The sequence below is a fragment of the Juglans regia genome, chromosome 10 (assembly GCF_001411555.2).
Source record: "Juglans regia cultivar Chandler chromosome 10, Walnut 2.0, whole genome shotgun sequence".
In the NCBI taxonomy this organism is placed as follows: domain Eukaryota; kingdom Viridiplantae; phylum Streptophyta; class Magnoliopsida; order Fagales; family Juglandaceae; genus Juglans; species Juglans regia.
The window spans coordinates 2,429,619-2,453,346 of NC_049910.1; the positions used below are offsets into that span (position 1 = coordinate 2,429,619).

The 23,728-nt window shown below is 36.6% G+C and overlaps 6 protein-coding genes across 11 annotated transcripts; 4 read left to right on the forward strand and 2 right to left on the reverse strand.

Moving 5' to 3' along the window:
• The first annotated feature begins 12 nt into the window (after positions 1-12).
• On the forward strand, positions 13-4,489 carry LOC109010180 (glucuronokinase 1-like). Of its 2 annotated transcripts, XM_018990927.2 has the most exons (6): positions 13-288; positions 1,344-1,493; positions 2,478-2,666; positions 2,748-2,864; positions 3,686-3,846; positions 4,094-4,489. In XM_018990927.2, the coding sequence occupies exons 1-6, from the start codon at positions 61-63 to the stop codon at positions 4,344-4,346; spliced, it is 1,098 nt and encodes a 365-aa protein (XP_018846472.1). In that variant the 5' UTR covers positions 13-60; the 3' UTR covers positions 4,347-4,489. The 2 variants fall into 2 exon arrangements, with proteins under 2 accessions (XP_018846472.1, XP_018846473.1); XM_018990928.2 differs by lacking the exon at positions 2,748-2,864 and having other exon boundaries at positions 2,478-2,690.
• A 446-nt stretch (positions 4,490-4,935) lies between these two features.
• On the reverse strand, positions 4,936-6,483 carry LOC109010181. The gene is made up of 2 exons (XM_018990930.2): positions 5,851-6,483; positions 4,936-5,381 (listed from the first exon to the last, which is right to left on the reverse strand). Exons 1-2 carry the CDS (start codon positions 6,256-6,258, stop codon positions 5,223-5,225), a joined length of 567 nt encoding a protein of 188 aa, XP_018846475.1. The 5' UTR covers positions 6,259-6,483; the 3' UTR covers positions 4,936-5,222.
• Positions 6,484-9,204: 2,721 nt separating this feature from the next.
• LOC109010182 lies at positions 9,205-16,180 on the forward strand. 2 transcript variants are annotated; one of them, XM_018990931.2, is made up of 9 exons: positions 9,205-10,357; positions 10,972-11,027; positions 11,120-11,202; positions 11,464-11,542; positions 13,516-13,626; positions 13,900-14,009; positions 14,713-14,796; positions 15,248-15,285; positions 15,908-16,180. In XM_018990931.2, the coding sequence occupies exons 1-9, from the start codon at positions 9,364-9,366 to the stop codon at positions 15,976-15,978; spliced, it is 1,626 nt and encodes a 541-aa protein (XP_018846476.1). In that variant the 5' UTR covers positions 9,205-9,363; the 3' UTR covers positions 15,979-16,180. The 2 variants fall into 2 exon arrangements, 1 of the variants encoding a protein (XP_018846476.1); XR_001999166.2 differs by lacking the exon at positions 15,908-16,180 and having other exon boundaries at positions 14,699-14,796; positions 15,248-15,265.
• Positions 16,181-17,478: 1,298 nt separating this feature from the next.
• On the forward strand, positions 17,479-23,263 carry LOC109010183. 4 transcript variants are annotated; one of them, XR_004802576.1, is made up of 7 exons: positions 17,479-17,800; positions 18,021-18,118; positions 18,318-18,620; positions 19,634-19,673; positions 19,774-19,918; positions 20,508-21,088; positions 21,160-23,263. XR_004802576.1 is itself a non-coding variant. In XM_018990934.2 (5 exons), exons 1-5 carry the CDS (start codon positions 17,565-17,567, stop codon positions 19,853-19,855), a joined length of 759 nt encoding a protein of 252 aa, XP_018846479.1. In that variant the 5' UTR covers positions 17,479-17,564; the 3' UTR covers positions 19,856-20,051. The 4 variants fall into 4 exon arrangements, 2 of the variants coding, with proteins under 2 accessions (XP_018846479.1, XP_035550784.1); XR_001999167.2 differs by having other exon boundaries at positions 20,508-23,263; XM_018990934.2 differs by lacking the exons at positions 20,508-21,088; positions 21,160-23,263 and having other exon boundaries at positions 19,774-20,051.
• Positions 20,380-21,003, reverse strand: LOC118349581. Its single transcript, XM_035694781.1, has one exon. It carries the CDS (start codon positions 21,001-21,003, stop codon positions 20,380-20,382), a length of 624 nt encoding a protein of 207 aa, XP_035550674.1.
• LOC109010177 lies at positions 22,657-23,055 on the forward strand. The gene has a single exon (XM_018990924.1). It carries the CDS (start codon positions 22,657-22,659, stop codon positions 23,053-23,055), a length of 399 nt encoding a protein of 132 aa, XP_018846469.1.
• Positions 23,264-23,728: the final 465 nt, after the last annotated feature.

The following is a 23,728-nucleotide window of genomic DNA, read 5'->3' on the forward strand; positions in this document are numbered from 1 at the left end:
AGAGGAATGACTAATGAGCTCAGAAGATTGAGAACGTTAAAATAGGGATCTGTAATTCCGATGGGTACGCAAAGCACTTCTCCGGTTTCCATTTCAAATGCGATCGAACACAAGGCCTATGCGAGGGTGGGACTGCTCGGAAACCCCAGCGACGTCTACTACGGCCGTACTATCTCCTTCACGTTCGGCAACTTCTGGGCCTCCGTTCAATTGCAGCCGTCCGATGAGCTCGTCATAAAGCCCCACCCAACACACGATCTCGTCCAGTTCCGCTCCCTCGATCACCTGGTCCTCCCTTTCTCCCTGTCTCTCACTATTTCTCTCTGGTTATATCTACATTTCCATGATTGTGCACGTCGGTGTCTTTTTTAAAGTGAGCTTGATCTGCAATATTGTTGCACTTGGAAGTAAAAGATCTGTGTCCTTGAATTTTCGGTTAATTTTTTTTTACCAATTATTTTCTCTTAAGGTGTATTCAATTTAATATTGCTTGCAAGATATGAGAATCTCAAATATCTGCTCAATTTGGTATTAGCTCCCTATCGCTGTATGAAAGTCTCGATTTTTGGGAAAAACTTGCTTATCTTTTGTTTTAAATTTGGGTGGGATTTATAGCACTAAAGGTCCAGTTCTTAAATAGATCTTTATTTCAGAGTTTAATTGTTCATTTACTGCAAGTACCGAAATTTATGGTGCCGTATCAGTCCTATTTAAGCCCTTGTAAACTGAGCGTTCTATATGGCTCTGGATAGAGCAAAATGAGGAGAAGGATTCCTGCGATGCTGCTTCTGCATTGACTGAAGTAATAATGTAGGACTGGGGGGTCTTCCCTTACAAACATACTTTATCCCGACTGTGCTCTAGTTTTCATATGGTTGGATACTGAGGATTTATTTTGGTCTTGCCAATTATCGTCAGTAGAATCTGGGATGCCATTTAACTAGTTATGAACTTATGTGTTTCTTTTTACAGATTGAGAAGATAACATACAATAGCTGTATTCTTCTAATACGTATTTCGGGATATGCATGAAGATTCATTAGATCGGTTGTATTAGGCAATGATGTTCTTATATTGTTTTTTTTTATAAGTAATGATGTTCTTATATTGTTATTTTATATTTAGCCATTATGCTCTCCAAATGAAAATTTACATATAACCAACACAACCATTTGTGTGTTAGTCCATTACTCTCCCTCACACACACACATGCATGCATGCACGAACAATAAAGAATGTTGTGGTCATCAAGTCCATATTCATCATATTCATCTTAGTCCTACATTATACGATTGATTCTGGATTTCATGAGTATTAATAATATGCTTTCCTTTTGTTTACAGATTAATCGATTGAATAATGGAGGTTACTATGGAGGTGTACGATTGCTTATGGCGATTTGTAAAGTTTTCTATAATTATTGCAAAGAGAACAAGATTGATATATGTGGGAAAAATTTTACTCTATCGTATGACACCAATATCCCTCGCCAGGTAGAGATTTAAACAGTCCTACAACAGATTGCTTACCACTTTGTGTGATCATCATTATGTCAATTATGCTGTGCTATTATTTCCCTTCTTCCTATGTTTGTCTGTGAAATATAATGTTTTCTGGATGCCCATTTTGTTGGCATCGAGTACTTGTGCAATCTTTTTGTTAGGAAATTCTTGGGAAAATCTTTGTGGTTGGTCATTTACTATGTCTTCTACTGATTATTTAGAATCTCTAGTTTTTACTAATCTACAATGGATTCTTCGTTTGACATTGATTCATTGAATAAACTGAAGTCTACGCCCCTCATGTTAAGGGTTTCCTTTTAGACTTGCTGCCTGGAAGTAAAAGAAGTTTTCATTGTAAAAAGTAGGGTGAGTGAAATGGTCCTTTCAGCATCAGGATACATAAGCATGAGTTTTATTTTTTGCATTTACTTATAAAAAAAAAAACAAAAATGTGCTCATGCTCATCACTGTACATGTGAGAATAGATATCTTATGTCTCCCAATATATATTTTAGTTGAATGTTACTTTGACGCATTAAAATCCAGTACATATTCTCTTTGATTGAGTTTTTTATCCACTTTGATTTTTTTTTTTTTTTATGGTTATAGTTTCGACAACGGTGGAAGTGAACACAAAATGAGAAAGATACCAATCCATGCCTCAAGAACTGTATTTTACATTATCCTTTTTTCCCCGTGGAAAAAATTAAATGCAAACATCTTGTATTGGTATTATTATGTTGATTTTGAGGGCATGAGTTCGAAACTCCACAATTACTTGAAAAAAAATTGCGAACATCTTCACTTCCCTATTTTGTTGTAGTGTAGTTGTGACTTTATGTGACCGTAAGTCTTGCACTGTCCTTTTGTTGTTATTATTGTTCTTTTCAATAGGAGTAATAATTATTTAGGACTTCATGTTTGACTCGTTCGATATTGCATCACATGGCTTAAGTTATAATTTTGACATTTCAGACAGGACTTGCAGGTTCTAGTGCTATTGTATGTGCTGCCCTAAGCTGCCTTCTTGACTTCTACGAAGTTAGGCATCTGATTAAGGTGGAGGTCAGGCCTAATCTTGTCCTTGCTGCAGAGCAGGAACTTGGAATTGTTGCCGGTCTCCAAGACCGGGTGGCACAGGTTTATGGGGGTCTTGTTTACATGGTACATCATTTGAATTTTTTACAGGTAATGCACATCTAATGATAAAATGCAGTGAATTAGACAGTTGAGTTTCTTATGTAGGACTTTAGCAAGGAATACATGGATGCCTTTGGGCATGGCATCTATACACCCATGGATATTAGTCTTCTCCCACCTCTTTATCTTATCTATGTTGAGAATCCTAGTGATTCAGGGAAGGTTAGTATCGAAGCCCAGCTTCATTTTTCATCCTATCTTTATCATCTTCTTTATCTTTAGTTATGTTTTATACAAGGTGCTTATATACAAGAATGCTTTATATGAGCTACCATTCTCATCTGATGTGGTTACGCATGTTTTCAAAATTCTGATCTGCGCATGAGGTAGTCTTTATGTTAAAGAAAGGGGCGTGCAATAGTTTTAGCTCAGTATTGGAGAAGTTCCATATCCTACATTTTGCCTGCATCTCATTGTTCCTTGGACAGGAGCTATAGTCCTCGTTTTTAAACTTGGTTTGATGGCCTTGCCATCGATTTCTATTTTAACAAAGAGTACTTTAGTCAAACCATCAAGTTTTAATTTTCACATCTGAACTATTTTGTTTCGATGCTTTGTGATAATGCCAGATATTTATTTTTGTCTGTTTGTCATCTACTTTGCGCATCGGTGCGTAAAGAATTTGCGGTCTTTCAAATTGATTGATTGATAGTCTATTCCAAGGTTATGAGTGTCGCATTAGCTTATCCCATCTTTGGTATATTTTGTCCTCTTTTTTTTTTTTTTTTCCTTTTTGAGAGAAGTACAGGAGCACGAGAGAGCATATTTTGGTTACATCACACTAATATTATGTTGATAACTTCATTGTTTCATACCATGTGCTGGTTTGTCAATGGTTTTCACTGCCATCTTTTCTTTGTCAACAACTTCATTGGAAGCCTAGTTATGAACTAGCCCACCCAAATGCTGATCTCTATGAAAATTTCATTTGAACGCAGTTGTAATGGGAGAGAATTGTATTTAAGCATTACTCGTAAATGCAGGTTCATAGCACTGTACGCCAAAGGTGGCTCAACGGCGATAAGTTCATAATATCATCAATGCTAGAAGTTGCAAATGTAGCAAAAGAAGGAAGACCAGCATTACTTGAGAAGGACCATTCCAAACTTGCAAAACTCATGGATTGTAATTTTGATCTCCGAAGGTGAGAAATTTATACAACCAGACTGTTCAAATCACCCTTGGGATGATTATTATAATTCTGACCCAAGTTACCGAACTCCACCATATTGTTGCTCTTCTGCTTTGATATGCACAGAATGATTTCCCCTGGTGGTGATTAAATATCTATTTTGGAAAATATGACAGAAAGATGATGGTAGTCTGAGACACACACACACACATATATTCCTTTTATTGCTACTGAATATTGTTGTTTAAATACTGTACAGGAGCATGTTTGGTGATGATGCCCTTGGTGATTTAAATATAAAAATGGTGGAGGTGGCACGAAAGGTGGGTGCTGCATCAAAATTTACAGGTAGTGGCGGAGCTGTAATTGCATTTTGCCCTGACGGGCCTTCACAAGTAAAGCTTCTGGAGGATGAATGCCAGAAAGCTGGTTTTATTGTCGTACCAGTGGAAGTTGTTTCATCTTGTCTAAATGCTAATGAGCTTCAAACCCTAAAAAAGCTAGTGTGTTGAAATCAAGGGCTCCTCCCCACATCTCCCATAAAGCTGATAACTTCTTATTCGTTCAGAACCTTTGTTTTGTTTTTCTTGAATTTAATGTTGGCGTTTCATTGTAGACATATCCACTAATAACGCAACACATTGTGTTTTTTCAACTGATTTCGGCTACATAAGAACATCTAATGTAAATGAATGCCACCCCGAGTTGAGTATTGTTCGTTACAAAGCTTTCTCGTTGCTGTACCAAGAGGCCCTTTCACCACGCAATGGTGGGGAGATAGTGATATAATTTGCAGAATAAAGACTTGAAATTCGAACGACCCTTCAGGTTGACTGAGCTGAATTTCGTGCCAAACTCGTGTAGAATTCATTTTATATCTCAGAGTGGTCGTTCAACGTAAAAATTAAATAAACGAACTGTTCTTCAGTGACTCATTCCCTTGTGGTTAAATGATCTCTCTCTACTCAAACAAGCAGCATATCTAGCCTTCGATTTTTCAGCTTTCAAAATGGTACATTGAAATCAAGGTGACCATGCTTTCGGCCAACAATGCAACTGTGTCGTTTTAAGTTACTTAATGACACAATTTTCACCCTCATCTCTAGGCATTTTCCATCTACCGTTCATTCATTAGATGGTTAGTCCAATTACACAGCTCCTAATAAAACACATGATCTAAATAAATAAATAAAAAGTAACTAAAAAAAAAATCCCTATCCGTCCGAAAGTAATAATTCTACATGACAACAACTTACAGAAGTAAAGCCTTCTTGGAGCACAAAAATTACTGTTATACGTCAAGATCAAGCATACCAGTGGATGTGGAAGGCTTGGCTTCAACCTTTTCCTTTCCAAGGTCGAAGATGCAAACCCCATCCAGAAGAAACTCAATCATCACAAAGTGATGCGATGAGCTCATGCGGTGAAGCCCATATTGGAAGATCGATTAAAGATTGTTTCAATCGCTCTTCCTGTGCATTACACATAGCTTCTGTTACATCGCATAAATTTGAAATATCCCGTATAATCGCTTCTTGGGCTTCCACCTGCATTGTCAACCAGTTCAACCAAAAGACCGGTTTTAGAGTAGTTTGTAAGCCTAAAGGAGCCCCCCTGCTTCTGTTTAAAGACCAAAAGTCTCTATTTGCAAGACAATTAATCTCTGTTCCGTGTATAAGATGTAATATAGAACATAAAGGGACTCGAAGTTTTGAATTTTGAAAGAGTGGAGACTTGTGAAAAAAAAAGGGACCACAATTACATAGCAATGAAAAAGGGAAAAAGAAAATAGATCATCGAATGCAAAATTCAAAATTCTAGTATAACTAAACGGGAGCGAGGGCTTAATGAAAAAGTAACTAAGAAAATCCGCGCAGCAATTCGTGACGATGAATATGAAACAATGAGCAAAATTGATCAGAACTCTCAATTTTATTCAGTTTTCCCGTGGCAAAAAGAAAAATTCAGTTCAACTTCTCCAAAAGCAGATAACCAACAACCAACCGAACAAATTACCTGTAAGAGAAGCTCATCCACGAGTAACCCATCAACAAACTCCGGCAAATACTGAGGCGAAACACCGAGCGCCGCCGTTTCTGCTAGTCCCTCGCGTTCAGCTTGTTGTTTTTGTAGAACCGAACTCTGACGTTGGCTGTGACCGGCTTTCTCCTCCATTGCACGCAAGCTGTTCGACAAAAGCTCCCACTGGTCGATCTCTCCTTGGTACTGCGACTTCAGCTTCAGCAGTGTCCTCCTCTTCCGCTCCTTCCGGTTCCTCTCCTCCGCCTCAGGATCCGTGCTCGATGCGGGTTTTTCGGCAGCCACAGGGTCGCGGCGGCGCTTCTTGCGCTTGTAGACGAAGCCATCATCGTTATAAAGCTCCCACCCCTCGTCGGCTTCCCAACACGTGGTCGCCGACTCCATGCCCCAATAGCGCGGATTAAAAATATCCTACTCCATAGAAGTGAAACGAAATACGAGTGTCCAAAAATGAAAATTAGAAATCTTTAGGAATAAATTTGGAATTCAAAATCGTACTGGTAGTGGTAGATTGAAATTGAGCGGAAGAGCGCGCGCGAATTGAAAGACTTTTTGTCAGCCTTATCTAGAAGACGCCGTATGGCCAGAACCCAAAGAGCGGAAGAACCCAAAGTCCACCGAACAGGTAATTTAATTTTATTATTTATTATGTATTTTTTTAATTATCATAAATATTTATAAAAAAATAAAAATTTTATAATATTATTAAAAAATACTTCTTTAATCATTAAGTCAAAAAAAATTCAGGACACATCTTTGAAGTATTTAACATTTTTGGAACCCAAATTGTCACTCTTTTTTAGTTGGCATCGGTAACATCTCCACTTGTGTCGGTTGTTTTAATGAATAAATCTTCACAATCTCTTCACATTTCATATTCTATATATTTTTTTAATTTTTATTATTTTTTTTATCAAATATTTATTATATGAATAATGAATATAAAATTTGGAATAATTTAAAAAGAATAAACTCAAAAAAAAATATTTAAAAAAAATTAAAAAATTAAAAAAAATGTGGAATGTGAAGTGTGATGGAGGTTGTGTAACAAAGCTCTTTCATAATGCACATTTTGCGTTCATATGAGATTATAATTTTTTTAAATTCTTATTTAAAAATAAAATTAATAATTCAATTTTTAAAAATTTTAAAACAAAAATAATAATAATAATTTTTTATTGATAATTTTAAAAATAAAAATAAAAATACGCGTACTATACATAGTATTCCTCCGGTTTATTTTGTGTTTGATAAGTAATATTTTATGTAGTGGTATAAAAGTGTGTAATCAATCTAGTCCAGTCGATCTTGATGGAGAATTTCAGACCCATTTTTTTCGGTCCATCGAGAGTCCAAACTGGATCGTTTTGGTTCAATTCGGTCAATGGGGTATTTCGGTTCGGGTCACTTTTTTCCTTTTTTACAATTTTTTGACAACAAATTATATGAAATGATTAAAAAAATCAAGTGAATGATATAATCTAAGTTTTCTAACTAAGTATATACTTAACTAATTAAATATTTTAATTAAGTATAATAAATTAATAATGCTAATAGTATGTGTACCATCAATAATTAATATTTAATAGTTTCTCTTAAAACTTGTAACCTTTAATTTTTATATAATCTAACTATAAATAATTAGGTTAGAAGAAAATCAAATAATTATTTATAATTAGAATAAAATTATATAATTACTTGCTTTTAATTTTTATAACTACTTAAAAAATATTATATAAAAAATTACTTAAAAACTTATATATTAAATTTGAGACAGAACCGAAAACTCAATTTCTTCATTTTCTTGGACCAAGATTGATCAGTCCCTTAGAACATTAGCAATGGCCTAGCCATTGCCAAGTCTAAATTTTAGCTAGAACTTCAAGTTTTGGCTATAGCATTAACATTTGGCTAGGTAAATCCACATTGGACTAGATATTAAATTAGTCAAAATAATAATATAATATTATTTTTTAATAATATTATTTTTTAATTTTTTTAATATTTTGTAATTACACTAACTATATATTAATTAATAATTTAATTTGATACTTAAATTATTTTTTTCCTCGACCTATTATTTTCCATCTATAAAAAATATAGAAGTTGCAAAGTACAATATAAAAGAAGAACTTGAAAATAAGGACAAATTTTCAAGTTGGATGGGATTTTGTTGAATAATTTAATCATTTGGTTTATGTACAGGAACTCGCTAAATATGACCAGTGGGTGCTTGTCACTGTAGCTCAAAGCCAAAACCAAAGACTTATGGCTTTGACTAGTCCAATGTAGGTAAATTTGAGATAAATGAGGCAAATATTTGGATGGCACTGCCAGTGCTCTTAATCGGTCTAATCCAGACTGACTGAAACTAGTCCATCGGGACAATTTTCTAGATCTAAAGGAAAACTTTTACACGCCTAGTGGTGCATCCTAAGCACTCCAATACTTCTACTTTATTGATTGTAATGTCAATTTTTAAGATAAACGAATTATTATTTTAATATTTAAGAACAAATATATTTATTATGCATCAGCTATTAATAATTCTCACACTTCAAATCTATAGTTTTTTTATAAGATATGGAATGTGGAGTGATGAATAATGACTAATGAAATTTTTTTTTTTCCTTGAAACTGTTTAAAAAAAGACATATATATTAGGTCTATCTAATAGGAATTTCTAATAATGTACATCAACATTGATGTTTAATGTTGCATTTTCTTTTTTAGTATTAGACTATCTAATTTATTAAGAAATAAAGAATATATTTATTTTTGTTTTACTGTGCCATAATGATATTATTAATGGATGTGAGCGGATAAATTACGTTGAAATTTTGAGTTTCCATAGATTACAATATCACAATGAAAATATAGTTATTATATTTTTAAGTCGGTATATAAAATGTATAATTTATATAATTTATATAGTAATATTAAGTGTATTATTTATATGGGCTTATAAGTAGAATTTTTCAAGATAATATTGGTCTAGAGCAAATGACAGTTTTCCGCCGTTGAGATTATTTTTTTCAATTTTTAATAAATAAAATATTAACAAGAGAGGTTTAAATAGTGTTAATTTAAGTTGAGATAAAATCAGAGTTAAAAGTTATATAAAATATTATTATAAACTTTTTGTTAATATTATTTTTATTTTAAATTTTTAAAAAATAATTATTTATTATATTTTATTTAAAAAGTTAGAAAAATCATAATATTAGATTAGATTAGACGGGTTAAGAAAATTCTATATCTACCATTGCGTCCAACAAAAAAAAAAAAAAACTATATCCGATTGTTCCTTTTATCATTTTCCTTATTTTTACTTGAATGGTATGCTGCGGTTGAAAAAAGGAAAGAGAGATCGAAATCTCATTCGCCGGCCCCTTTCCAAAGCCTTGGGCAGAAAGCATTCGCCGAAAAACCATGCTAAAACCCCCACCCCAGATAGCAGCAACCTGATCATCATCATCGTCACCGCAAATGGGGAAGTCTCTCACTCTAATTCACGTATCCTTCCTTCTCTTCCGTCCCAGATCCATGATTACTTCCTTGACGCGAGTAATCTCTCTCTCATTACCCAAACCTATTGACAATACCCTCTTTTCGCTATCTCCCTCTTCGCTTTTTTTCTCCACCACGTCCACCCAATTCCCTCTTCAGTACGATATGATCATCAACCGCCCAACTCAGTCCCAACCTCGCCACACCCCAGCCCGCGTACGCAAGTCAAACCCAGACTACTCACCAGAGTTTGATTCACCAGAGAAACCCGTTTCGGAACAGGGCTTCGAGGACTGGGTGGATGAAAAGCTGTTATCAGAGAGCGGAACAAACCGACCCAGTTCGGAAAAATTGGAAATGGACAAGTCTATGAGGAAGTACTACAGTAAGAGGAGGAAGAGGATGTATGGGTCGGATTCGGATGAGGATGGTAAGCGGCACGATGAGGGGTTTGTGGAACTGAAGCCTGAGGTGGTGGAGTTTAATAGATTGCATGAGAGAGAGGAGGAGTTGTATTTTTACGATACGTTTGCGTATCCGTGGGAGAAGGAGAAGCATTACAAGATGGTGTATCAGTTGGAGAAGAAGTATTTTCCTGATCATTGCCTCGACAAGGCATTTCTTGAACCCGGCGAATCGAATGCAAATAATGCGAAGGGGAAGGTAAAAAAGAAAGCTGGTGTTAAGAGTGGGGAGAAGAACTGTGAGGATCACGACGAGGGAGGGGATGGTAAGAAGTTGGTGTTCTTTGACGAAGAAGGAGAACAAAAGGGTAGGGAGGAATTAGCGAAGAAGGATGCGAGTAAGGATGTTACGGAGAAGAAGGTAGAGGAGTTCTTTAAGTGTTTGAATAAAGTTCCCAAAAAGGATGGTGAAGTCGTGAATGAGCCATACCTTGTGACAAGGAGTATGGAGCTTCCGCCAAGATGGGATAGTCCGTGCGGGACGGTGGTTTTAGTGAACAAACCCAAAGGTGAGTCCATAGTTTCATCGCTACATAATTTACACTAGGCATCTATTATCAATAATTATTGCTTGAACATTTTGGATAATGCCTGCGTGATTAACAAAAATGTTAGAAGTACAGATTTTTAGAAAAAATGGGGGACGTAAGAAATGATTTGGAGCAATTAGAATTAGAGATGGGGAGTGAGAATCGTTATTGTCATTGAAGAAAGAAACTGTAGGGAAACTCAATGGCTGTGAGAGTTATTTGCCCACAACGGCACAACTACTGAAGTAGGGGGGGATATATAACTCCGACTCGTTATTGAGTATGAATATTATTTGGTCTTGGGTGAAGGTGCTGCAAGTGCGAGTGGAAGACGGAATGGATGTTCAATGGGACATTAAGAAAACTCATTTGCCTATAAATTACTAGAAACACATGCCCTCCATAGAATGTTGCAGCAGCAGATTGTGGTCTTCCCTTAGCTCACTCAATCGAGGATTAACAGGACAATTTATCTAAATTCTCAGATCTTTTAATGTACCTGTGCTTGAAATTTTCTTTAAAGTAAAGTCCTAGCATTATGAGGTATAAGTTTCCATCAATCAGAATATAACAAGATTTAAATTGCAAGACAGGATGGACATCATTTACAGTTTGTGGAAAGCTGCGTCGCCTAGTCAAAGTGAAAAAGGTGCCTTTTTGCCATTGCATATGCATGTAGGTACACCTCCTGTAAATGCTCCTCTTAACGTTTTTTTCCTTCCTTTTTTTGGTGTGTAACAGGTAGGGCATGCCGGAACCCTTGATCCAATGGCAACTGGTTTGTTAATTGTATGTGTTGGTAAAGCCACAAAGTTGGTAGACAGGCAAGTTATGAATCTTATACAAATCTGGGTCCCCTTTTTGTGATACATGCTAATGATTCTTTGTAAACTGACACCTATAAAAAAATGAATCTTATACAAGTTATAGCAGTTAGATTGATACTCACCTGTGAGGGATCAATCTTATGGGCATGCTCTATTGTTTCCCCTGAACCTGCACCTTGAATTTAGAACTGAAACTTGTTTCTCCTTTCAAATTTAATCTGTTGAACTCTTTGAAGACTTTGAATGTTTGTACTGCAGATATCAAGGTATGATTAAGGGCTATAGTGGGGTTTTCCGACTAGGGGAGGCCACTTCGACTTGGGATGCTGATTCAGCGGTGTGTTACTCTCTTTGAGTAACTATTGTTCCTTATCTTTAGTATACATGCACAATGATACTCTAAAAAAATGAACTTGGTTTTAGCTTCCATAGCAACAGTTTTCTAATGCTGACAAAGAAGCCATATGGGTTTACTAGATGCTGCATAAGTGAATTATACCATCAACATTAAAGATAGGCACACACAATTCAATTGCACCAAGGATGCAAATGGATTACAACGAGGACACTTACAATTATTATTTTTTTGATAAGTAGTAAGTAGATTTTATTCATACGAATGAAATAGGCATAGCCTGATTATTGCATTATAATCTCAGCAAGAAGGTATTTTTACGCATCCTTGTATTGAGAAATGGAAGTTATGGACAGTCTAAAACTCAATGACATGATACAGTGCGTGCAGATTTCCATTTTAGTTCCTCTTCGGACCGGTGTCACCTAAAAACCTCACTTATCGGAAACCAATTAGAAGCTGCCACGTAGGTATTCCTTTGTAAACCAGGTAGGGCGTATAGCAGGGGATCATGAAAATCCCTTCCCGCTCGAGCTCCAGACTAGACCGAAAACCTTCTTCCCCATGCTCTGTCCCCTCCCCCCCCCCCCCCCCTCCCCCTTTCTCTCTGTGAAACAGTTTTTGCTGTTAACCATTTATTTGCCGTTGGTCTCTTACTCCCACCTTTGATTCGCTGTTAACCTTGTAGATTTTATTTCAATTTCTCACCAAGATATTCCTATACACTTATATTTGTTATTTTTGCATATACAGTTTTAATATCTGAAATTATTTAGGATTCTGAAATTATTTTTGCAATATCTGAAGAATTAGGATTTTGGGGGAAAGAAGAGAGAGGAGAAAAAATAACAGGGTGCTTGGGAACGAAAACAGGGATTGAGAGACAGAGAGAGATTGCTGAAGTTTGTGGAATTTGTGCATTTGAAACGGAATGGAAAAATCTATTTGGGGAAGGAGAGGATATGCGAGAAATAGATGAAAACAATATCAGAAACTAAAATGATACAAGTGATTTTGCCCTTCGCCGTATGGAGCTTCTCCATTGGGACTAGAGGTCGTACAGCGTGCAGTGGGGGTGCGTTTGGTTTTGATTTTGTCGAAGGGATTTTCTGTGATTATGCTCTTTTGCCGTTTGCTATGGTGCTCTTTTGTTGAAAGGATTTTCCCAAAATGCGACCTTTGTCCCCCCTTCTCTCTCTCTCTGAAACATTCTTCATTTTCCCCTCCCCCCCCCTCTCTCTCTCTCTCTCTCATTTTCTTCTTCCCCCCTCCCCCCGCGGAATGCCTCTGTCCATCTGGACCTAGCGTCACTCTTGAGTTGGCAAAATCCAAACCTAGCAATGATGCCAATCAATCAAAAACCAGAATTGATTCTCCGGAAGTCGGATAATTCTTGGTGGAACAGATGGCGTCTTCCTTCACCAAGGATCTCAATTTACAGCAGCACTTGCCCAGGCCATTTCAGGAAGATTTTTACATCAAAATCCAAACAGAAAAATGGTGAATGTTAGCAAGAAAATGAGGGCAGAGAGTTATGAGGGTTTTCGCCTTGATCTATAGAGAGAGCGGGATCGAGAGTGAGATTGCAGAGAGAAAGGGAGTCTTGAAGATTCAGAGAGGGAGGGAGAGCAGAGAGAGGGGGATCGAGAGTTTTGGCTTCAGAGGGAGGGAGGGTTTCGGTCTAATGCGGCTGCTCAGTTCTTTCGTGTACCGCACACGTGGCAAGTTTTGATTGGCCTCCGATAAATGAGGGTTGCTGGTGTCACCTGCAGGAAGGTTTTCTCTTTCCATTTTATCCATGTGCATAATCTCATCTCAACAGTGTTTAGACTAGATGGCTTGGTGAGATGACCTTCTATTGTTTCTCTGGAACATGATCATTTATCTCTTGGTAAGATTTAATTAATATCTTCATATGGTCCAAATGTTCACTCAGGGATGTCCCTCTCGTGTAGGTCATTCAGCGGGAGCCTTGGGAGCATATCAAAGATGAGGAGATAAAGAAAACTGCCGCCTCCTTTTGTGGGGAAATTTGGCAGGTTCCCCCGATGTTCTCTGCTATCAAAGTAAGCATTTCTCCCCAAATGAGGGATGGATCTTTATGCTGACAGTTTTCTTAGTTCTGACTTAGATGTTGTTCAGAAGGCATTGGTTGTACATCTATCATACCTTTTATTTATTTATAAATAGACATCTATTTTTACAAAACACTTTCAGCAATCTGAATGACCAACACAAGCAAGAAAAGATGTATGAAAAAGATGGCTTCTGTGTCCACCCATATTTTATGCAAATAGATCATGGTCTCATGATATTACTAGTTTCAATATCTTTGACAGGTTGGAGGAGAAAAGATGTATGAGAAAGCAAGAAGGGGAGAGAGCATTGAACTTTCACCTAGAAGGATTTCAATCTTCCGGTTTGATATTGAGCGTAGCTTAGATGACAGGTACCTACATTTTGCTTGGATTTAGACAAACTCTGGCCTTTTTGATCCATCATATTTGGCATTGTAAAAAACATGTTTATATTTCATAGATTCCAGGTATATTGTACACCTGGAATGCACTTCATTTGTTCTAGTCTTCGATGTGTGCTGTGGTTCCGGATCCTAAAACGATGGATCAAAGTAAACTTTACTCTATTGTGTATTATGTGCACAATATCGTTTCTTACACTGAAAATCTAGGGAGATAAATTCTTAGTTAAATTCTATTTCATCATATTCAGGGGATCAAGGGCACAAAGGTAGGTTGCTGGCTGGGTCCTCTAGTAAGTTTGAATGTTTGGTTCTCTCATAAACACATGTAAGTAAATAAGAAACAGCTAATAAACAGCGTGATAGCTACGGGACATGAATTACACCTATATGCTCATGCTTCGGAAGTCTGAGTCAAACACATTTTGAAATTCATCTGTAATTCCTCATTTTAGAACTTCCTGAAATTTTTTCTGCCGTGTACGCATGATGATTAAATGAGAAAATATAGATCATGCTTTAAGAAGAAGTTGGTGGTAGAGTAATTCTATTTCCACTTACATCTGAAGGATGTGTTTTCTAAATCATCTTAGTGAGATATGTAGTTCATGTATAATCTGTCATCTGTTAGCCATATTTGAAGCTGGTTTCATTTTAAGTGAGATCTTTACAGGCAAAATCTGATTTTCCGGGTGACATGCTCCAAAGGTACATACATACGTTCACTATGTGCAGATTTTGGGAAGGCTCTTGGCAGGTAATCATTTTATTGAACTCACCAGTTAATGTATCCCCTCATTAGTCCATCTTACCAATAGTTTTTCTGTTGTAAAAATGGTTGGTCCCGCTTCTGCCGTCCAGAAAGGCTTGAACAGATGGCTGTAAGAGCTTTGTAAGAGAAGACTTTTAAGATGACTAGAGCAACAATCATCTTTACCTTGCTATAACACTCAATAGCCACATTTGCTTACTGATTTTAGCCTTTAAGAAAAGATGTGCCTTTTAACAAACCTTCTATTATCATCAATATGTAAATTTTCTTCTTTCCAGAGAGAGAGAGAGGGAGAGAGTACATGCACGCTTTTGAGTAAAGAAATGCTAAAGATGAATGGAAGATAGTGAGACTTAACTCCTAAATGCAGGTTGATATAGGTTTTATAATTTTTGTTTTGAGTTTGAAGTTTCTCTAACATACTTCTTCACTGCAGTTGTGCTCATTTAACTGCTCTTCGAAGGGATTCAATTGGTAAGTGCCCTCATCTTGACGTTGAAGTTTATTTTTAAGTGCTGATCAAATTCTGTTTTGTTAAATATTTTAAGTTGCACCGAAAAATTCTGGAAGTTTAAGTTCAAAGATTAAGTACTTCCCAAATCAAATATCTGCAGACTGGCTGATTCTAATAATATTATACCAATGAACCACTTCTTTCCAACTTGTATAAAGGATTGTAAATATTAAATCTATAGTTTCTCAGTTTGACATGTGCATAATTTTTGCTGGTTGATAATCTTTTTCTTAGTAGTGTATGGCATATGCAATCCATTCGTAGAATTTTGCCTTATTTTCCTTCAAAGCAGAAAGCTATGATGCCATATTAGAAGGAAAAGAGAACTAACTTAAAATTGCAGGAAACAAAACCTTTTGGATATCAAGTTTTCATCTCTATCCTCTTTATTTCTTTGCAATGAAAATACATAGAGGGAATTTGAACATGAAAATGGAAGTCTGTGATACACAAATTTTGTTTCGTTAAGAGGTAAAAACAGATTACAGATCTCAAAAGGCATGTTTTAAAGAAAATTTTCACAATTTTTAGTTGTGGGTGCAAAACACGTTAGGAATTTGCTGACACTTGCCACCTTTGCAGGTGAATATTCAGCAGATGATGCATGGGACTTCAAAGAGCTGGAAGAGTCAATTACCAAAAGTTATTTCTAATTGCCTCTCTAATCTGTTGCTTGCTCCCAGAAGTTTTGGAGCAACAATGATGAACAGATCCACAGTATAGGATAGAACATTTTCAAGTGCACAGGGTTTTTATTCTCAGCTGTTCTCTTTGAAAATTTAATATCAGGGGAAAAAATAAAGATGTTGTACCATTAACGAGATAATAATAACAATTGGAAGTTATCAAGGTTTACCCTGGTTGGCTGCACAGATCTTGCTTGTTTTCAAGTTTTTCACAAGCCATGGAAATAAGAAAGAACCGTGTTGGATCAATAATTATCCGGATTAAATCACCAGCATACAATGAAATGAAGTATCCAAAAGGGTGTCCATAAACGTTAATCCTTCATTTGGTTCTAAACCAGGCTGTGGTATCTCCAAGCCATGCTTCCTCGACAGTCTTCTTTTATAATCTAAACCACCATGAACGTCAATCCTCTGCATTGAAATGGGTCGAACCAAGATCCTCACCCCAAATAAACATCTAGTCATTGGGCTAGCAACAGTGTCGGGATGCAAAAAACTTTTATCAGACCACCTTGGACCAGTTTCAGGGAGTTTATGTCAAACATGACCATCTAGACATTGGCCAAAAGTACGCGAAAGCTGTTGAATAACTTCTCATGGATAGCTCACCTCGACCATTTCAAACTCGTCCCAACCGCTTGTCGGACCATCGTAGTGAAAAAAGACAATGGCGAGTTCTCTGAGAACTGGAAATATATGTTCAGAGGAAGATGGAGAGAGAGAGAGAGAGAGAGATAGAACTATAAAAACAAATTAAGAGAGGACAAAAATCAGTCCTCACCTTTTTAACTGCTGCTTGCATTAATATTGTTTTTCTGATTTTACTTTCGCTTGATGGTTAATTAATGCAACCACATACAATAATAAATTTATGATTCTCACAATTTTATATATTTTCTAAAATTTAACGTGCAGAATGGGAGATAAATATTATTAATTTTGAATATTATTTAAATATTAAAAAAAAGAATTTTACTACACAACTTCCACCATATTCTACATGTTTTAAAATTTTTTAAATTTTTTTTGAGTTTATTCTTTTTAAATTATTTCAAAATTTCTATTCATTATTCATATAATAAATATTTGATAAAAGAAAAAAAAATTAAAAATAATATGGAGTATTGAGTGTTAAGAGGTTGTGAAAATTTTTTGTAAAAAAAATGCTGTAAAATATTTTTCTATTTCTATATCTATTTTTCTTTTACTTTGCTTTAAAAAAAAATTTGGCAATCCAAATCTACTTATAAGTAAAAAAAAAAAAAAGAAGAATAAAAAGCCAAACGACATGCCATTTAAAAATTATTTATCTGTTACTGTTTATTATTACACATCCCATGTCATATAAAAAATATTTTTATATTTTATAAAAAACATCTCACATCCTACAAAAATTTTTTTTAATTATATAAAATATAAAAATAAATGGTAAGAATTCATCTTTCAGAATTTGTGGTGCGCTGCCGTTTTAACGTGCCAACAAGGGTGTGCTCTCTCTCCCGCGCGCGCCCGCGCATACACGTATACTAGGGCTATCAGTCACCGTAGTAATGGCGACGATTGAAGAGAAGTCATCGAACAAGGAAGGGAACAACCTGCTGGCCACACCGACCTTCACGGAGCTCGTGAATGGACGCTTCAAGTGCGTGGAGACTGGCCACGAAGTGCTCGCCAAAGACAGGGAATCCTACTCTCAGTCCAAACGGTGTCGTTTGTGTCTCATCGACTTCGCTATCTCCCAAAATAAACCTCCTCTCAACATGTTCAAGCAAGATCCTCTCTCCCGGTACCCAAAGTTCCCTCCACTCTTTCTCAGTTACATTTTCCTCTGTTAAAATCATATTTGAAGCCGGATTGGTGTATAATTGTTGTTAGTTAGGTTTTCTGGGCGCCCTATAGTGAGTTTGAGATTTTTTTTTTATGAGTAAATTTCAACTTAATTGTGTTGAGCCTTTATGTGCTAAGCTCAAGAAGCAAAATGCTTATGTAAGCTGATCCGTTTTCAGTTCAAAGTTGATATGTAAGCTAACAGGAGACACCATAAATAAGTGCGAGGAACATATATGGAAGCACATCAATGGCAAACGATTCCTCAACAAACTAGGTTCGTGTTTTTTCCTCAATTCTTATGCTTTTTGTTATTCTTTTTTTATAATCAGCCAATCTTGATAATCCAGTCACTATTTTAGTGTCTCAAAATTGCCTCTGGATTTCTGAGTTTGCAAGGGTTATGTGTAGCGAGGGTGCCTAAGATGTTTATGATTGTTAACGTCTTAAGAGAAATATGGACTTTATACGAACAGAGGATAAGGAAGCAGAAAAGCTAACCTCAGATGGAAAATCAGAAGAGAAGAGTTGGCAGAAGCCCCAAAAAGCATCAAAGCCATCCACGGTTGGTATAATGAAGAAGAAGAAGAAGGATAAAGACAAAGGAGTTGATGAGATTATCTCTGTAGTCAGGAATTTGTCTGATGAGAGCACTGATTCAGAAGAAGCTGATTTCTGGATGCCTCTTGTGGGAGAACACCGTGATTTTGATAATGGAGGAGATCGATGGTGTTGCAGTTCAGAGTCGGGGCAGGAAAGCGACAAGGTTAATGGAATGGGTATGTTTTGCCTTATGCTGACTCAAATTTTGTTCCTTTGTAAATTGAATCGTTCACTTATTCTGTTGAGCATGGTCATTGACTCATTTTTATCCATTTTCTTTAAATGGTAAATTGATCGTTTGTCCTATTGGTTCAAACCTGATTATTGTTGAAGAGGCTATGATATGAATGTTCATCATGATGGATATAAGACTTTGGGAAATAATTCTGGCCCGCACAATGGTACAATGAGAGATAATTGGATGACACAATGATAAAATCCAAATTTAATGAACAAACGTCATCATCAAGTTATGGAAGTTGGATTTAATTACCAGGCTGCAAAAGCTAACAGTGTTGATTACATGGAAAAATCTTTTTACTTTATTTTAGATCTCATCTCATCAATTGATATAGCTGAGTTCCAACCAAGTCCTTAAAGTGAAGCTGCATGTATTCTAGACTTTTTAGTTATTTCGTTCTCTATTAGACTATTACTATCTTAAAAAGAATCCTTAGGAAAAGCATTTTGGATTTGTCATCTGGGAGCTACTTTACCATCATCCAAATTTCCAAATTCAACGGTTTTAATTAATCCCCCCCCATAATTATTCGTCTTGGAACCCATACCCAGAGTCCAAACCCTTTTTTGACAAAACGGCTTGTTTAAACGTCCATGGTTTAGCTCACATACTAAGCATGAATTTCAATATGCTGAGTTGTGGCCCCCCTGTTCTTAGCTAATTGCAATAGATGGGCACCTCTCCTTAAGGCTGCATGCCTCAAGAGGAAGCCTTATAGTCCTAGTTTGTGGTCTAATAGTGCTCATTGTGTCCACATCTCTCATTTTTTCTCGAGGGGATGTCAATAGAAATCCTTTACATGCATCACATGTTTTGAGCTAAATGTTTCTGAAATTAGCCAATTTTCGTTTCAACTGGTAGTCTTTTGGCTTTCAGCATATTGTTATCTCATTCTCTCAAACCCCTGTTACTGAATTTGATGGTATATTGTTATCATCGATGGTCCAGCTGAAGAAGGTGGCAAGGACACAGAAGAACTCTCTATGTGGTAATTTTTTTTTCATCATCTAGTATCTCAACCATCTATTTTGAACTGGCATGCAATGGTTTCTGCGGGTGAGGAACTTGTGTTTTTTTATGCTATGCAGGACAAAAAGAATGTCCATTGAAATTGGACCTAGCAGTTTTGCCTCAAGGAAGAAAAGGTGCAAGAAGAATCTGACAAATTAATATGCTCATCATAATTTACTGCTAGCAATTTGTTGGAAAATGAAGCTTTGAAGTTTCTCCTATGTAAGCAATTTACTTAATGTATGAGCACAAACATTTATAAGTTTTGACTGTAAGCATTCTATCAAATTTTGGTGGTGTATTTATGCATGTTCATATGGTATCAAAATGCACTCTCTCTCTCACTGTTCTGTTTCTTTTGGAGAGGTACAGTTTACATTTGACTCAAATTAGAGCCATTTTTTCACTTTTGGAACTTTTTCTTCCTTGCTTGTTTACAACATGAATAAATATAGATAGAAGTCACTATTAGGAGCATCCATTTTGTATACATGATGTGGCATCATCTAGACCACACATCTCCCCAAGTGAGTGTTGGGAACAATCAACTAGAAGCAGCCACGCAGTGAGTGCAAAGTGTGCACTGCTATAATGGTTTCTCTCTAGCATTACTCTTACAACATACTACAACCCAAAATTAATCAATTTGCGATTAAAAAGCTGGCTGAAGCCAAGAAATTCTGTTAACTTAAGTAACGTTGCCATAATTGTTCCACAATCTTAAAGGTCTTATGGACTACCAAACTAGCATGCTCGATTTGTTTCTCACTTAGCATACTTGTACCCCACTCACTAAAAGCTACATCAGCAGGTTTACAAAAATCAATGTTGGAACAACGAACAATACACGGCAAAGGATATGCACTTATGCCAGTCGAATCTCGAACAGCAGCAGCAAAGACTCCCAGATCAACCCCATTCCTGCATTGAATCCCATAATCTCGTTGAAGATCAGCCAGGTTGCTTTTGATGCTGACACCAACAAATGTTATATCTGAAAGATCGAGAAACTTGGAAAGGGAAGTGGGTAGTTTCTCGAAGTGTGTAAGGTGTATAATAAGGCAATCATTTTCTACACCTAGCATCAACACTACAACTCTTTCCTTGACCATTCCGTAACTAGCTGAGCAGAATGACTTCTCTATATCTAAAGCCACAACTCTCTCAGGGACATTACCTCTCTCATGCAGCTTTTCATTAACCTTAGACAAGAGTAATCTAAGGCTCTCTTCCAGCGCCAGCTCATCGGTCACAACAGTCGTTTTGAACTTTCCTCTAAGGGCTTTGAAGTTAAAAGACCTTGACATCTTCTAAAGTGAAATGGAAGGATAAACTATTCTTCATTCAAATAAAGAATAAGAATGATGAGCTACTGCATTGGACTAGCAAGAGGTGGCTATTTATATGCAACCTAGATATATTGTATGAACTCCTGCTAAATTGCTCTGCCTCTTCGGTTGCAGCAAAGCTAGAATTCCAAGATGGGGTGTAGTGATATTGTCTTTGGGAAGCTACACCGGCTTTGACAACTACATGGAAACTTGAAGAGGAAGACCGAGAGTCACCTCTTTTCCAGGTTTAATTTCCGCCGCGTAACTTAGTACATGGTTTTTTGTTTTTTTATTCAATTCTCATCTCTTTATTAACTTCTTTCTGATAGTAACTCAACAAGCAATAATACGATTAAAGTTGCACTTAATTAAAAGATACGAATACACCTAATTTTGGTAGGAAAAAATGGGTATCCATGGTATTACAGACAAAACAAATTTCATGATTCCCGCACCCCACAACTTCATTCTTCTTGGGGGTTGAGCCAGATGAAACAGCCTTTTGGCAGAGAGATCTTGGTAGACTTGTTAGGATATAAAGGACGTTTTGTTCGACTGTTAGTTCCCTACCCTCTCATCCAGTTTCTGATTCTCATACATTTATTATTCTTTTTCCCGCCTCAATCTAACGAATATGTAAAATATCGAGCGTGGGCTTGAAACAATTGAGCAAATCTCTCCTATATATTTTATTCTTCATCGTCCCGAAATTCTCATTGTTTAATTGCTGTCATATCTTTATCAATGAAAGGATGGTCCACATATTTTCTTCACGCAGAGTGGGGACTATTCTAAGCTAGAAAATGTGTCATTCTTAGACAAATGGGACCTGTTTTTTGTAATGTCAAATGCCCCGGTCACTTCTGAAGATGATGAATTATGCAGTGCCCGCTAGATGTTACATTCGCTAGTTGCTTGCCTGTGTGCCCACTTTGGATAATCTCTTCTATGCAGTGCCCGCTAGATGGTAGTCTTAATTTAGGAAAATGATTGTCCAAATTTTGTATAAGCCTTTTGAAAAGAAATGGCATTCGCCTGAAAGATTTTATTTATTTTTTAATAAATTTATACATTTTAAATTTATATCTAACATTAAATGGCAACATCAGCATGGTCAAGAACTGTTAGGCAAGTGTGTGAGTACGGTATTTAATGGGTTTGGCACAATGAATTCAATGTTCCATAGAATAGGTTGGTAAAGGAAATTATGGTTATGGGTTTTCGGACCCTTGACCCTTGTCATCCTGCCTACTGGTTTAATCTTGTACGCGTGGCTGCTTTCTTAACATCGCTCGATGTAAGCCAGCCTTAAGTATCTTCATCATTTTCCATCGATGATGATGAACATACACATCAAGTGTGGGTGGTGTGTCAATTGTCACTTCCTTCGTCATCAAACAAAAAGGTAGGCAAAAAGATGATAATCTCCGTATTATGCTCCACCCATTACCCGCTTCTCTCTATCACATTAAATGCACTCAACAGCTACTGAAAACCAACCCCTTCCTGTGATATCATTACTTCAGAAAACCCCAACTACTCGTGTATTAGTTTCTCTGACTAGAAATAAAGGCTGGCCATATAACTTCTCCATGGAGATATCAGGGTTTAACTTGTGTCTGAACGGCCATGCCTCTCACTGAGATGGCCTCGGTATTCAAGTTTCCTTACCAAAGACTTGGAAATGAAGGTGGCTTTGAAGATTATGAAGAAAGAGAGAGGGTGGTTTTGAGATCGAGGGCTTGGTGCAGGTTCAAAAGGGTGTCCATAAGGAGGAGGTTCAAGCTTAAGGTCCCAAACTTGAGGAAGTTCTTGAGGAGGAAAGCTAGGCTGCTCTCTGCATTCAGAGTGTCATGTTCATGGGCTAAGGTGCTGAAGAGATTGAAGGAAAGTCAGGCTCATTTTGGTGATATTTTTGCTGGAAACTACCTGTTCATTCAAGTCAACCCAACCTCATTGACATGCCTTAAAAGGGATCGTGATGTTTGTGGCCTGTCCTCGAGGTACTCTCTTCCAAGAATTGCTTAATCGTGCTATCGATCGCTCACTGTATTTGCATTCTTGCACATCTGAGATGTGAATAATGCTTAACATGGGAAGGGAACCACTCCACATGTGAAACTTCTTTAATGCTGCAATAAAGTTATTTCAGAAGCATAGTATGAAAGTTTTTTTTTTTTCTCCTTCCCAAACCAGCGGTGAAATACCAATACCCTACAATGCATTTTGTATTGTACATCGTGCACTTGAGAAATTCATGTTTTTCTTTTCTAAACTTAATAATAATTTAGGATATAAATTCTGGAAACGGTGCTAGTTGAGTTCAGAATGAAAAATGTCATTTTTTCTATTTTTCTTCTTAAAAAGGAAGAAAATATAAAAGTGAATTGAAAACAAGAAGCTTGGCCCATCATTGCGTAGGGTCTAAGAAGACACTCGTATCTAAACCACACCCACGTACAGGGCTTGAGTGCTCAGTCAGCCCAGACTACAAAGGGGGCGCAAAACTGTGCGCTTAACCCGAACCAAGGTGAGAAAACACCCCCCAAAAATAGAGAGCGAAGTATTTAACAGGAGTGGACCCAATGAGTAATACTACATACAGTCGTGAAATGCACAAACGTCGTGCATTCGTTTTAAAAAAGAGTAAAATCTATTCATAAAAAATTAATTTCTTTTCATGTGAATTTTATATTTATTT

What these genes read in the sequence shown, in the direction of transcription:
- LOC118349581 (XM_035694781.1), bottom strand. Translation starts at nt 21,003, where the DNA reads ATGTCAAGGTCTTTTAACTTCAAAGCCCTTAGAGGAAAGTTCAAAACG.
- LOC109010180 (XM_018990927.2), top strand. Translation starts at nt 61, where the DNA reads ATGGGTACGCAAAGCACTTCTCCGGTTTCCATTTCAAATGCGATCGAA. An exon ending in ACACCAATATCCCTCGCCAG is followed by an intron (nt 1,494 to 2,477) that starts GTAGAGATTTAA and finishes TTGACATTTCAG; the next exon opens with ACAGGACTTGCAGGTTCTAG. An exon ending in ATCCTAGTGATTCAGGGAAG is followed by an intron (nt 2,865 to 3,685) that starts GTTAGTATCGAA and finishes TCGTAAATGCAG; the next exon opens with GTTCATAGCACTGTACGCCA.
- LOC109010183 (XM_018990934.2), top strand. Translation starts at nt 17,565, where the DNA reads ATGGCGACGATTGAAGAGAAGTCATCGAACAAGGAAGGGAACAACCTG. An exon ending in AAGCAAGATCCTCTCTCCCG is followed by an intron (nt 17,801 to 18,020) that starts GTACCCAAAGTT and finishes ATCCGTTTTCAG; the next exon opens with TTCAAAGTTGATATGTAAGC. An exon ending in ACGATTCCTCAACAAACTAG is followed by an intron (nt 18,119 to 18,317) that starts GTTCGTGTTTTT and finishes TTATACGAACAG; the next exon opens with AGGATAAGGAAGCAGAAAAG.
- LOC109010182 (XM_018990931.2), top strand. Translation starts at nt 9,364, where the DNA reads ATGGGGAAGTCTCTCACTCTAATTCACGTATCCTTCCTTCTCTTCCGT. An exon ending in GCCACAAAGTTGGTAGACAG is followed by an intron (nt 11,203 to 11,463) that starts GCAAGTTATGAA and finishes TTTGTACTGCAG; the next exon opens with ATATCAAGGTATGATTAAGG. An exon ending in TCTTCGAAGGGATTCAATTG is followed by an intron (nt 15,286 to 15,907) that starts GTAAGTGCCCTC and finishes CCACCTTTGCAG; the next exon opens with GTGAATATTCAGCAGATGAT.
- LOC109010177 (XM_018990924.1), top strand. Translation starts at nt 22,657, where the DNA reads ATGCCTCTCACTGAGATGGCCTCGGTATTCAAGTTTCCTTACCAAAGA.
- LOC109010181 (XM_018990930.2), bottom strand. Translation starts at nt 6,258, where the DNA reads ATGGAGTCGGCGACCACGTGTTGGGAAGCCGACGAGGGGTGGGAGCTT. An exon ending in TGGATGAGCTTCTCTTACAG is followed by an intron (nt 5,382 to 5,850) that starts GTAATTTGTTCG and finishes TTGACAATGCAG; the next exon opens with GTGGAAGCCCAAGAAGCGAT.